We start from the raw sequence: 12,432 nt of genomic DNA, 5'->3' as shown, positions 1-12,432 counted from the left end.
AGAAGAGGAGCTGTGGCTCAAGTGGTAGAGCAGCCTTGAGCAAAAAAAAAAAAAAGCTAAGGAACAGTGCATGCGCACAGACACACACAGACACACAGACACACAGACACACACACACACAGACACACACACACACACAGAGCACAGGACCCAAGTCAAAGAATTTTTTTTTTATTTTTTTTATTTATTTATTTTTGGGTTCAGTCGTGGGGCCTGAACTCTGGGCCTGGGCACTGTCCCTCAGCTCTTCAGCTCAAGGCTAGTGCTCTACCACTTGAGCCACAGCGCTACTTCCGGCTTTTTTCTTTTTGCTTATGTGGTGCTGAGGAATCGAACCCAGGGCCTCAGGCATGCAAGGCAAGCACTCTACCACTGAGCCACCTTCCCAGCCCCAAAGAATTTTTTAAATTAATTTATAAGTTCTAATGTTTCTCCTACTCTGTCTTATAGTATTTTCAAAGAATTTCTTGGCCCCAGGTATGAGGAACATGAATGTTCCATCATTCTTTATACTTTTATGCCACTTTGAAATTGTACTATATTAAAAGGCTTTTTGTGTGGTTTTTTCTTCCCATTGTTGTTAGGGTGATGTCTTGCTCTTGGTTGGCACATCTCTAGCTCAGCATTTTGCTAGTTCATTGGAGAGGGAGTTCTGTACTTTTCTGCCAAGGTTTGAACCATGGTGGTCTAGGTTTCAGCCCTTTGAGTAGCTAAGATGATAGATATGAGCAATTGGAGGCTGACATTACTTTAAAAGTGTTTAAGAATGAAAATATTTTTTAAATCCTGCCCCCCCCAAAAATAACAAGGGCTCCAGATGCTCTAGAATTCTGAGTCTATATAAGCATCGTTGAGACTTCCTGCAAACCCAGCTCCCTAGAAAATGGAGCATTAAGCGCTTCCAGGTTAACATGAGTCCAGTACCATATATGTGGAATGCAATGAATATTACTTAATGGTGATATGGACCCCATCTCAAAAGAAATCATTTCAGGAAACGAGATGGAAATCTAGAAATACAATAAGGGGGAGGCAGTATCCCCTATCAGCTTCAGAAAAAGAGCTAAAAAGTGACCCAGACAATAGATACTAAAAACAGAGAATGAATGAGTCTTTTGATTGTGCAGTAGTTGTGTTTAATGACTGAAATTATTATGACCCTAATAAAGAAATCTACGTTTACAAGGGGCTGGATACTTGCTTGCTTAGAAGCAAGTAGTACAAATAAATAATGCAGTATCTCTAAACTCAGACCCTAGAAAAAGCTCCAGAGAGTGGAAGTCCCTCTCAATCTTCCTGCCAGGACAAGGCTGCCCCCCACCCCCTGTGGGGCCTTTGCCTATGCTTCCAGAGACTCCTCACTCTGCAGCAAGAATTGGTTCTCCTCTTCCTCCTCAGCAGTAGCCTGAATTATCTTCAGTAGTTTGAGCTCAGGGTTCCAGAAATATTCAGAACGATTCTCTGGAAAGTTGGTAAAGACGGTCTCTTGGCTGGCAACTGGAATTTCCAATATATCCTGCTCCTTAGGACTAGCTTCTATGTAAGAGTAGTCTGACTCCTGCTTAGTGGGACTAGAGTCTTTCCGAAAGTGTTCTGTATCAGACACATCAATACCTGAAAGAAGAGCCATCCATTAAGTATACCGTTAGCCTGCTCCCAAATAACTGGCAAGTAGAATACAGTAAGGCCTTTACAGACTCTAGGATGTCTGTGAGGCTTAGAACTGTGTCTTCCAGGGAGGTAAGCCATCCAAGCCAACAGAGGCTCAGCTCTCCCTCCCCTCAGGCATTAATGAATTTTCCCCCATCCTAATGACTTACTTTCCAGACTGGGGAAGCAAGCCAAGTAGTTCTCAAAGTAATCCATCATTGAATTTGCCATAGAACCCTAAAAGTCATTGGAATATAATAAGGAAAGGTGAGTTGAGACCTTAGGACACTAAAAGGATTTTCCTAAAAGACTTGAAGAAATTAACATCTAAGACAGTAAAAACCCAGCCCCCAGTACTGAAGGCACATACACTTCACCTTCCCGGCTGTCCAGATCAAGCCAGAACCCACTTCTCCTGTTTCCTGTCAGTCACCTAAGGGTGGACCATCTCCAGAGAGACTGACAACAGTTACTCTGCTCCTCTCTTGAAGAGATGCAATTTCTATACTTGTGAATCTGGACTCGACTATGACTCCTTTGACCAACATAGGGTGGTAGAAGTGACACTGTTTTAGTTCCAGGCCTACCACTTAAGAAAGTGTCTCCTAGGCAATCACTAAGCTTAAACAAACCATATGGAAACATGTCATAGAAGAGAACCAAGGGCTCCACATTGCTATAGTGACTGAGTAACTTCAGGCAAGAGTAGAATGACGGTCCACTCAACCCACAAGTTCATTAGAAATAAAGAATCCCACAGAGCACCAGCAGCTCATGCCTGTAATCCCAGTGATTCAGGAGGCTGAGATCTGAGTGTCACAGCTTAAAGCCACCAGGTAGTAATGTCCACGAGACTCTAATCTCCAATAAACCACTAAAAAGCCAGAAGTGAAAGCGTGGCTCAAGTGGTAGAGTGCTAGCCTTGAGGGAAAAAATTGCCCAGGGACAGCATGCAGATCCTGAGTTCAAGCCAAGGACCAGCATGAAAGAAAGAAGAAAGAGACAAAGAGAGAAGGAAAGAGAGAAAGAGAGGGGGGAGGGAGAGATGGAGGGAGGGAGGGAGGGAGGGAAGGAAGGAAGAAAGGAAGGAAGGAAGGAAGGAAGGAAGGAAGGAAGGAAGGAAGGAAGGAAGGAAGGAAGAAGGAAAGAAGAGGGGGAGGGAGGGAGGGAGACAGAAGAAAAAAAAGAATGAATGGCATGGCTTGCACTGTGAGTGACTTGTTACTTAGTGGGAAGTAACTGAAAGTGGCCCCTGGCAGAAGTCCTCACACATGCTCACCAGTCTCATAGCTTCTGCTTTCTCCATTTGCTCCAGCTTCAGGGCACTTTCCTGACTTGGAGGAGTTGTATCACCTAATAATCACAAAAGAATTACCTTTTCATTGATGCTTCATATCCCATTATTAGACTTCTAATTGATCCCTAGTCACTTGTAGAGCTGGGGACTTGTGGCTCATACCTAAGAATCCTCACTACTCAGGAGGCTAAGACTGGAGGATCACAGTTTGAAGCCATCCTAGACAGAAAAGTCTTTATCTCCAATTAACCAGCAAAATACCAGACTGTAGGCATGGCTTAAGTAGAAGACTGCTAGCTGTGAGCAAGAAAGTTGAACAAAGCTGGAGGCCCTGGTATGGCACAAATAAACAAAAACAGACCAGAATTGCATGGCAGACGAAAAGGACTTAATCATTCTAAATTCCTTTTTTGTTTTATTGTTTCAATTTACACACACAAAAAATGTTATATCTATTTATGGGACGCCATGTGATATTTGAATATACATGCACACTATGTCAGGTCTTCTGAGTTCTATTTGTAATCATATTTACCAGGGCTATAATCACATCTGCTATCGAATTAGAGATGATGGCAACGTGTATGTTCATATACCCAGGAGTTCTCCATAGAGCATGTTGCAAGAGAAACTAGAACTCTGCTTCCATTCATGACTACTCTTGCCAGCTTGAATGGCCAGAAAATATCAGCTTCCTGTGCCATCTCTAATATACGCATATTAGCTTTCTGAAAAGAAGGCTCTAGTCTTACATTCCTTTTGCACCAGCTGTGTCCCTAACTGGTCCCTGAATGCACTCTTCATTTCCTTTCTCAAACTCCCTTTCTGTAAATAAACTTTTTCCAAGCTATCACCAGAGATATCATGCTAAAAGACAGTTGGACCCTAAGTACTGGTTCTCAGTTAGATGCATACTGAGAGGACTAGAAAGCTTTAAAAGAGAACTGAGCTGGGCACCAGGGGCTCACAGGTATAATCCTAAGCTTCTTAAAAAGGTGAAGTCTGAGGATCATGGTTTGAAGCCAGCCAAGGCAGGAAAGCCCATGAGACTCTTATCTCCAATTAATCACCAAAAATCCAGGGGGGTAGCCATGGCTCATGTGGTAGAGCATCATCAGCCTTGAACAAAAAAGCTAAGGGACATTGCACAGGCTCTGAATTCAAGTCCCAGTCCTGGCATGAATAGAACAGAATAAAAAAAGATAACTGAAGCTTGGTTCCCTGTACCAGGAATTTTTATCTAATTGCTCCGGGGTACAGCCTAGTTATTGAGTATTAACAGCTTCTCAAGGACAAAGTTCAAATGCATGTTCAATCTCTGACAAGTCTCTACCTACCTTGATTGGCCAGTGAAATACCCACAACAAGGGGCTGAGAAGGTGGCTCAGTGGTAGAGTGCTTGCCTTGCATGTATGAGGCCCTAGGTTCGATTCCTCAGCACCACATAAGCAGAAAAACCAGAAGAGGCATTGTGGCTCAAGTGGTAGAGTGCTAGCCTAGAGCTGAAGAGCTGAGGGACAGCACCCAGGCTCAGAGTTCAGTCCCCACAACCGACAAAAAAAAAAAAAAAAGAAAAGAAAAAAAAGAAAGAAAGAAAGAAAGAAGGAAATGCCCACAGTCAGGCTGAAATGATGCATGCTTACTGAGCAGCCATGCTCCTGCAAGATGACTTTGCACAGGCTATTCCCACTCCCAGGAATCCTTTTCCATGTCAGGAAAACTAAGACATATTCAGGATCCAATTCAAAAGCCATCTCTTCTGTGAATCCCTCAACTCAGTAAGGACAGGACACTTCTCTAAGAACATGACTCAAAGTGCACCCCAGTTACTAAGCAAAACAGCTCCTGTTAGAGACATCTAGAAGAGATGCAAAAGGCACCCAATTGAAATTTGGGAGCAGTAGTGGTCACTTTGGATAGAGTGCTATTGGACAAGTCACCACCCACCCTGGACCCCCGCCCTGGTTCTTCTACACCCACAAGAAAGTCAGAACCCTGGGCTGGGAAGGTGGCTCAGTGGTAGAGCGCTTGCCTTGCATGCATGAGGCCCTGGGTTCCATTCCTCAGCACCACATAAGCAAAAAGAAAAAAGCCGGAAGTGGCACTGTGGCTCAAGTGGTAGAGCACTAGCCTTGAGCTGAAGAGCTGAGGGACAGCACCCAGGCCCAGAGTTCAGGCCCCATGACCGGACCAAAAAAAAAAAAAAAAAGAAAGTCAGAACCCTTCTCACATCTTCAGGTTACAAGACAGTAGGAGTAGCAAAGAGCACAGTGAGGTGGGAAGAAAAACGAGAGGGAGCCAGGCACCATAGTTTATGCCTATAATCCTAGCTACTCAGGAGGCTGAGATTTGAGGATTGCAATTTGAAACCAGCTGGAGCAGACAAATTCAACCAGCAAAAGAAAGGCAGTAGAGGTGTGAGAGAGCACTAGCTTTGAGCAAAAACAGCCAGGCAAGATCCTGAAATTCTGAGTTAAAGCCCTAGAACTAGTGTAAAACAGAAGAAAAGGAAAAAGGAAAGGGATATGAGAAAGGAAGGAGAAGGGGAAAGGGAAGTCCTCAGGAACCTCTCACTTGAACCCTGCAAGAGTTCTTTCTCCTCTGAACTCAAACTGAGAAATGGCAGGGAAACATGGCTAAGCTCAACCCTCTGCTCACACAAGATCAGTCCTGTGAAAGGAGATCCTTCTGGTCTCCAGCATGAACACTGAAGAAAAAGGAAGAGCTGACTGCAGTGAACTGGCAACTGCCTTCTGTGTGTGCTGATTCCCAACCATGTTCTGAACTCTGCAGCTAGTGGTGGGAAGCCAGAGGGCCCTGCAGCTCTGCTTCCTGGGACCCTTCTGGGACTCCAGTGAAGAGCACCAGAAATTCCCTGCCTTGTTGGCACATGGGCCTCCAGAATTATTCTCTCCCCAAACCTGGGTTTGTTCCTACTCTGAGTCCTCAAATCATTTGGCCTTCTTTGCTTTGCTTTCAGCTCTTCCCTTGAGATAACGTGTCACTGTATAGTGCAGGCTGGCCCCAAACTCAAGATCCTCCTGCCTCAGTCTCCTGAGAACTGAGATTACAAGTATGTGCTACAGCACCTGGATCTCACTCTCTTTTCTAAGGTAGGACCTGGGGACACCTGCCTATGATTCACACTCACAGTCATCTCTCAGATCCCCATGGGAAGTGACATCTGGCCCACTTCCTTCCTTAGTAAGCAGTAGGGAGATGGTACTTGGTAGGCCAGACAGACTGACTTGAACATTTCCGGAAGAGTTCTGAGAGCCGGACAAAGGCAGAGCTCAAAATGACAAAAGCATGTATGTCTTTTCCTGCCTTCCCATACATCTTAACAAAGCACATACTCCTTACACATCTCCTTACCATAGACAGGCTAGTGAATAAATGGCAATTGCACCAGGTACAGGTGGCTCATGCCTATAATTCTAGCTACTCAGAAGGCTAAGATCTGAGGATCACAGTTCAAAGCCAATCCAGACAGAAAAGTCCCTGAGATTCATTTCTAATTGACCACCAAAAAGCTACAAATGGATCTATGGCTCAAGTGGTAGAATGCCAGCCTTGAACAAAAAACTAAGGGACAGTACCCAGGTCCTGAATCCAAGCACTAGTACTGGCACCAAGAAGGGGGACGGGAGGTGGGGGGAGAAGCAAGAATGTCAATCAAATGTTTACCTGGAATTTTCTCTTTCTCTGAGACAATCTTGACTTCCTTGTCAGTTTCCTAAAACCCATGAGGACAAACAACATTAGCATTTTGGAAGTAAAATTTTTGCAAAGCACTTGGAAATACAGAACTTAACAGTTATATCCATGAGCAGAGAGAAGACACGGAAAACCCCATCTCTCAAGAATTTCTTCCCATGGAGGGCTGCACTCACTTTTAGCAAGTCCTTGGACATTGCTGACTTCTGTCTACTCTGTTTTTTAGCTGAGATCTTTGCCTTCCTCTTCTGAAGCTGTTGCTGGTGCCACAGCACCGATGGGAGCTGCTTGTTCAGGGAACCTGGTGAGCAGAGGGCCAGATCAATTGTCCTCTCTGTGAGGGCCCACAGCCCCCTCCAAGGCCACCTTGTATGGCCTGCCCTGCTCCATGACTCTTCCTCACTGGTCAGGACCAAAGCTGGGGGCACTGCTTCCTAACTGGAATTTCCTGAGTTCGACATATGGCCTTGAAGCACTGTGGCCAGAAACATAACTAAATAGGGACCAAGTTAAAAAGAGAGATGGGGGCTAGGGAGCAGTGTGAGGGGAGGTGCCTAGAATTCCTCCAGCACCAGCACCTCTACCTTCTTTCTTCTGTGATTTCATCAAATATTCAGGTTGTTGCCATGAACGCCTCTGAAGGAAAAGAAGTATAGTTATTCAAAACAAGCATGTTTTGGAAACCCCACATTTTGCAGCACCATCGCAGAGGCTATAGAGGAAGGAAGAGATATGGGAAAAGAAGAGCAGAAGACATCGAGATATTGTCCTTATCATCCCTTCCCCCTCCATTGGCTTTCACCGACATACAAGCCCAGCCTTCTGTGGGACCTGGATCCAGAGTGGCAGGATAGAGAAAGAGGGATTGTAAGCCCAGCTCTTCCTTCTCTGGAGAGCTGGGTTTGGATTTGTATGTGGGCCTCTCCCCCTGGTGCACCCTGGCTCTTACGTGCAGCGTGAGGCCGTGTATAGTTAGAAACATCTTAGAAGAAATCGCACTACCGGGTCTAGCCTTTTTCAAGGGCAGATTATCTTTCATCATGGCTAACTGTATCTTCATCTCTGAACAAGGAACATCTCTATCCACATCTGGCAAAAGGCTAAAGAGGACAAGCAGATGACTATTAGTAACATCTCTTCCCAGAGAGTATGGCTAAAGAGAGATATATAGACAGAACCAGACAGAGAGACAGAGACAGAGACAGAGGCAAAGACAGAAAAGGTCTCTAAATCTGAGGTGGATCTGCAAAGGTGCCCACAGGTGTTCATCCAGCAACACCTTTGTAATCAGCTTTCATAATCAGAGCTGTGTTCACCAACAACACAGGGGAATACAGCACCCTTTTGCCACTAAAGAAAATAAAGTTGAAAGAAGCTAAATAACTCATTGGCGTTCACAAAGCCAGTTAAGATTCAAAATGAAACCCAAAGGCTATCACACTCCAAATTATATAGACCATTCTGCCTCCCCCTTATCCATAATTCATCTATGAATAGTGCCTACATCTGGGTAGGGGTTAAATGACAGTACACAGATATGCTTAGCCCAGGACCTAGCAGATGGGAAGTGTTCACTAATGGTTTAGCAAGAATTGTCATCCCTGCCTAAGACTTCAGTAAGCAAGTGGGGCGACAGCTTGCTTGCCCTGCTCAGGGAGAACACACTGCTTAGATGCCCTTCAGCTTTACGGAAGAGCTGGATTCCAGCTCCCCAAAGCTCTGCGACACTCACCTCTCCTTCAGCAGATCCTGAGATAACCCATCAAGTTGGGCCGAGTCAGATGTGGTTTCTGATATCAATTTCTCAAGCATGTGTACTGAGGAAGATGGAGGCACCATCGCCCCCGGAACTTTTGAGCCTGTTGAGGTATACTGACTTCCAGAGAGATGCCGGGGTGGCCGGCTTTCCTGGAAGAGAAACATTGGAAAAGAACTCTCTGAAGGGGGCTGGGAAGGTGGCTCAGTGGTAGAGCGTTTGCCTTGCATGCATGAGGCCCTGGGTTCCATTCCTTAGTACCACATAAGCAAAAAGAAAAAAAAAAGCCAGAAGTGGCTCTGTGGCTCAAGTGGTAGAGGGCTAGTCTTGAGCTGAAGAGCTGAGGGACAGTGCCCAGGCCCAGATTTCAGGCCCCACGACCAGACCCTCCCTCCCCACCCCCCAAAAAAAAACTCTCTGAAGTACTCTCTTTAAGCCTGTTTCTTTCCACCAACATCTCACCCTGACATGTGAATCTCCTTGTTTTCCAAGACCCACTCCAGCCAATCCCACTTCCTCTCCAACATGAGAACCACCTATAGTGTTATATATGAAACCTATGGAGATTAATTGTTTCATTTTTTTCTGGAGAAGTCATTCATTTATTCACTCAACAAACTAATAAGCTTGCCTATGTGCCAAGTGCAAGGCTGGAGAGGGGGCAGATTCAACCAATGAAGTGGAACAAGACACTGTTATCATTGATATAAGTCTCCGGTGGCTCTGTGATTTATCCCAGGTGATAGTTACCCAGAAATGGCAGGATTAGAGCTGGAAGCCCAAGTCTTACAAGTCCTGGTCCACTGGAATTATATCCTATCACTTGGATAATTGTTTGGTTTGAGGGTTTGAGGTCTTTTATTACATTTTTTTTCTTTAAGTAGTTGTACAAAAAAGTTAACATTCAACAAATCAGTTTATAAGTACAATGCATTTTGATCAGGGTCACCTCTTTTCATCATTCTCTCCCATTTCTCCCAACTCAAACCCTCTCCTCAGTTTTCTTAGTTTCATAAGATATGCATTGATATTATGACTGCTTTTTTGGGGACAATGTGTCTGTGTGTGTGTGTATCTGTGTGTCTGTGTATCTGTGTCTGCATGTATGTCTGTGTGTACATATGTCTATATCTATGTCTGTATTTGTGTGTCTGTATGTGCCAGTACTAGGACTTGAACTCAGGGCCTCGGTGCTATCCTTGAGCTTTTTTTTTTTTTGCTGGTCGTGGGGCCCGAACTCTGGGCCTGGGCGCTGTCGCTCAGCTCTTCAGCTCAAGGCTAGCACCCTTCCACTTCTGGCTTTTTCTGCTTATGTGGTGCTAAGGAATTGAACCCAGGGCCTCATGCATGCAAGGCAAGTGCTCTACCACTGAGCCACCTTCCCAGCCCTATCTTTGAGCTTTTTGCTCAAGACTAGCACTCTACCACTTGAGACAGAAGCTCCACTTCCAGAATTTTGGTGGTTAATTGGAGATAAGAGTCTCAAGGACTTTCCTGCCTGGGCTGGCTTTGAACCGTGATCCTTAGATCTCAGCCTCCTGAGCAGCTAGGATGACAGGCGTGAGCCACCAGCACCTGGTGAGGAAGTGTGTAACAGACCAGAAGCCCCCAGAGTACCCATCAGTTCCTTCTCTCACCTCTTCAAGGTGCCCTTCGCCTTCCTCCAGGAAACAGATAGGGAAAAGGAGACTGAAGTTGCATGGTAATTATTCCTGAGAAAGGAATTTCTTGGGCAGATTTGTTTATTTAGAGAGGAATCAGGGCTAGAGTAGAATGGGGGAGACTTTAAAGGAGAACAAAAACAAGCCCAGTAAAGTAATATCATAAAGGATTAGACAAGACATCAAACTTACCTTTGGTGATTTCTTTTTTGCTTTCATCCTCTGCCAAAAAGCCTTTTCATCTGAGCTTAAAATGAGAATAGACACAAATTATTTCTCAGACATCTTAAAGAGAGGCACCAAGGATATTTGTGAAAAATGACCATGAAGATTCCTTAGTATTCAAAAATGGCTGGTTGGAAGCCAGCAGTTCCAGCTACCCAGACACCAGCTATTAAATAGATCCCTCATCCTCACATCAAAATTCCTTTCCCAATATTTTTTTTTCTGACAATCTAGTAATTGGTGCTGACACCAGGGCTCAAACTCAGGGCCCCATGCTCTCATTCCTCTCTCTTGCTCACAGATGGTGCTCTACCACTTGAGCCATACCTCCATTCTAGCATTTTGCTAGTTAACTGAAGTTAAGAGTCTCGCAGCCTTTTCAGACCAGCCCACTTCAAACCATAATCTGCCAGATCTCAGCTTCCTGAGTAGCTAGGATTATAGGCATGAGCCACTGGCAACAAGATTAGTAACTCATTTTCATGGCATGAATTTAAATTTATATTATATACCTGACATGATTGTGTTTGCAATGTCTTCTCTCTCCCTGTATATACATCTAGGAGAACAGGATTCCTCACCAGACCCTTGATTCTTATTCCAAAGGAGGTAGTTATAAGTCAGGACATCCAGACTATAGCTCCTGAGTAGATCATAGGCATGAGCCATGGTGTCTAGCTTACAAGATTTTTTTTAAGAAGAAAAGGGAAATGAAAAAGAAAGAAACTGACTGACAAAGATGGACACTGATGGCTCATGTCTATTATCCTATTTACTCAGGAAGCTGAGATCTAAGGAACACAGTTCAAAGCCAGCTCAGGTAAGAAAGTCTGTGAGACTCTTATCTCTAATAAACTACTCAGAAAAACTCAGAAGTGGAGTTGCAGCTCAAGTGGTAGGGCATTAATCTTGAGCAAAAGAGCTCAGGGACAGTGCCTATGCCCTGAGTTCAAAAAGAAAAGAAAAAAAAAAGACTGACTAAAAAGAAATTCCATCACTTAACAAGAATAGGAAAGCCTCAGTGGTCATTAAGCACCAGCTAAACACTTTTCCCATAGCTGTCAATCCTAGCAAGCCTTTGGGGTTTTGCCTAACGATCTCTGTCATGCTCTACTGTATACACAAGCCCTACAAGCTGTTCATTTTGTACCACTGTCTTAAGCCTTGGGGTTGAGAGCAGAGGTTCAAATGCTTCACTGAAAGCTCTTTCATTGGATGCCCTGGATTACTTTAAAAGAAAAACTGCACAGCACTGGTGGCTCACACCTGCAATCCTAGCTACTAATGAGGAGACTGAGATCTGGAGATCCCAGGCAGATAAGTCTAGAGAGAATATTTCAAATTAACCAGTGAAATGCCAAACTGAAGGTATGGTTCAAATGGTAGCGCATCAGCCATAAACAAGACAACAAAGAAAGAACAAGGCTCCAAGTTCAAAAACCCAGTATTGCCAAAAACAAAAGATAAACTAGTAGAAAGAGAATGTATTTCTTAATCTAATTTCACAAATAAATTGAGTCCTGGTTTATATGCTATTTGCCTCTTGCTATGTAGAATCTGATATGAAGAAGTCTCATAGCATGATCTCAAAATGAATTAAAACAGAATGTCAGGGTGGTAAAATGCAGAAGCTTGGCCTCTGGCTGAAAGGGAGATCACAAAATGGAGAACTGAAGAGGACTAAGAGGAAGTACAGAACACAAGGTGTTCTGTACACATGGTACTCACCTCTCTTTCTTCTCTACATCTTTTGGGATCCAGACTACAACCATGTTTCTGGCAGTTTCAGAGTAAGGTAGTTCTGTCCCATTGAAATTCAATATTGAAAGCTAAGAGAAAGATAGAACGGCTGGAAATGTTAGGCTTTTGCTGGTACTATATCAGGCTACAATATTATGTTAACCAAAAAGATTATGGCTCAGTAGTTGACCTAAAAGCATATGTGGGGGTAGTGAATATGATCAAAGTACTTCTTGGGCATAAATAAAAATAGAATAATAAAACCTGTTTAAAAAAAGTTTTTCAAAAGAGGAAAGGAACTGGATGCCAGTGGTTCACACCTGTAATCCTAGCTACTCAAGAGGCTGAGATCTGAGGATCATAGTTTGAAGCCAGACCAGGAAGGA

At 44.1% G+C, this 12,432-nt stretch overlaps 1 protein-coding gene across 4 annotated transcripts in view; it reads right to left on the bottom strand.

Annotated features, from left to right (window-relative positions):
- Positions 1-1,130: 1,130 nt before the first annotated feature.
- Positions 1,131-12,432, bottom strand: part of LOC138820450 (uncharacterized protein C9orf43-like) — a 24,392-nt gene continuing 13,090 nt past the window's right edge. For 3 of the 4 annotated variants that reach the window (XM_070012093.1, XM_070012092.1, XM_070012095.1), the window contains 10 exons: positions 12,035-12,135; positions 10,274-10,328; positions 8,397-8,572; positions 7,614-7,764; positions 7,249-7,300; positions 6,841-6,965; positions 6,635-6,683; positions 2,930-3,003; positions 1,821-1,887; positions 1,131-1,614 (listed from right to left, as the gene is read on the bottom strand). In XM_070012093.1, the coding sequence (XP_069868194.1) occupies positions 1,340-1,614; positions 1,821-1,887; positions 2,930-3,003; positions 6,635-6,683; positions 6,841-6,965; positions 7,249-7,300; positions 7,614-7,764; positions 8,397-8,572; positions 10,274-10,328; positions 12,035-12,135 (1,125 nt within the window). In that variant the 3' untranslated portion in view covers positions 1,131-1,339. The remainder of the gene's footprint in view (positions 1,615-1,820; positions 1,888-2,929; positions 3,004-6,634; positions 6,684-6,840; positions 6,966-7,248; positions 7,301-7,613; positions 7,765-8,396; positions 8,573-10,273; positions 10,329-12,034; positions 12,136-12,432) is intronic. The other variant, XM_070012094.1, reaches the window with a different exon arrangement.

The sequence above is a fragment of the Dipodomys merriami genome, unplaced genomic scaffold (genome assembly GCF_024711535.1).
Source record: "Dipodomys merriami isolate MVZ:Mamm:240054 unplaced genomic scaffold, mDipMer1.0.p SCAF_886, whole genome shotgun sequence".
Lineage (NCBI taxonomy): Eukaryota > Metazoa > Chordata > Mammalia > Rodentia > Heteromyidae > Dipodomys > Dipodomys merriami.
This window is presented reverse-complemented; position numbering and strand designations above follow the sequence as displayed.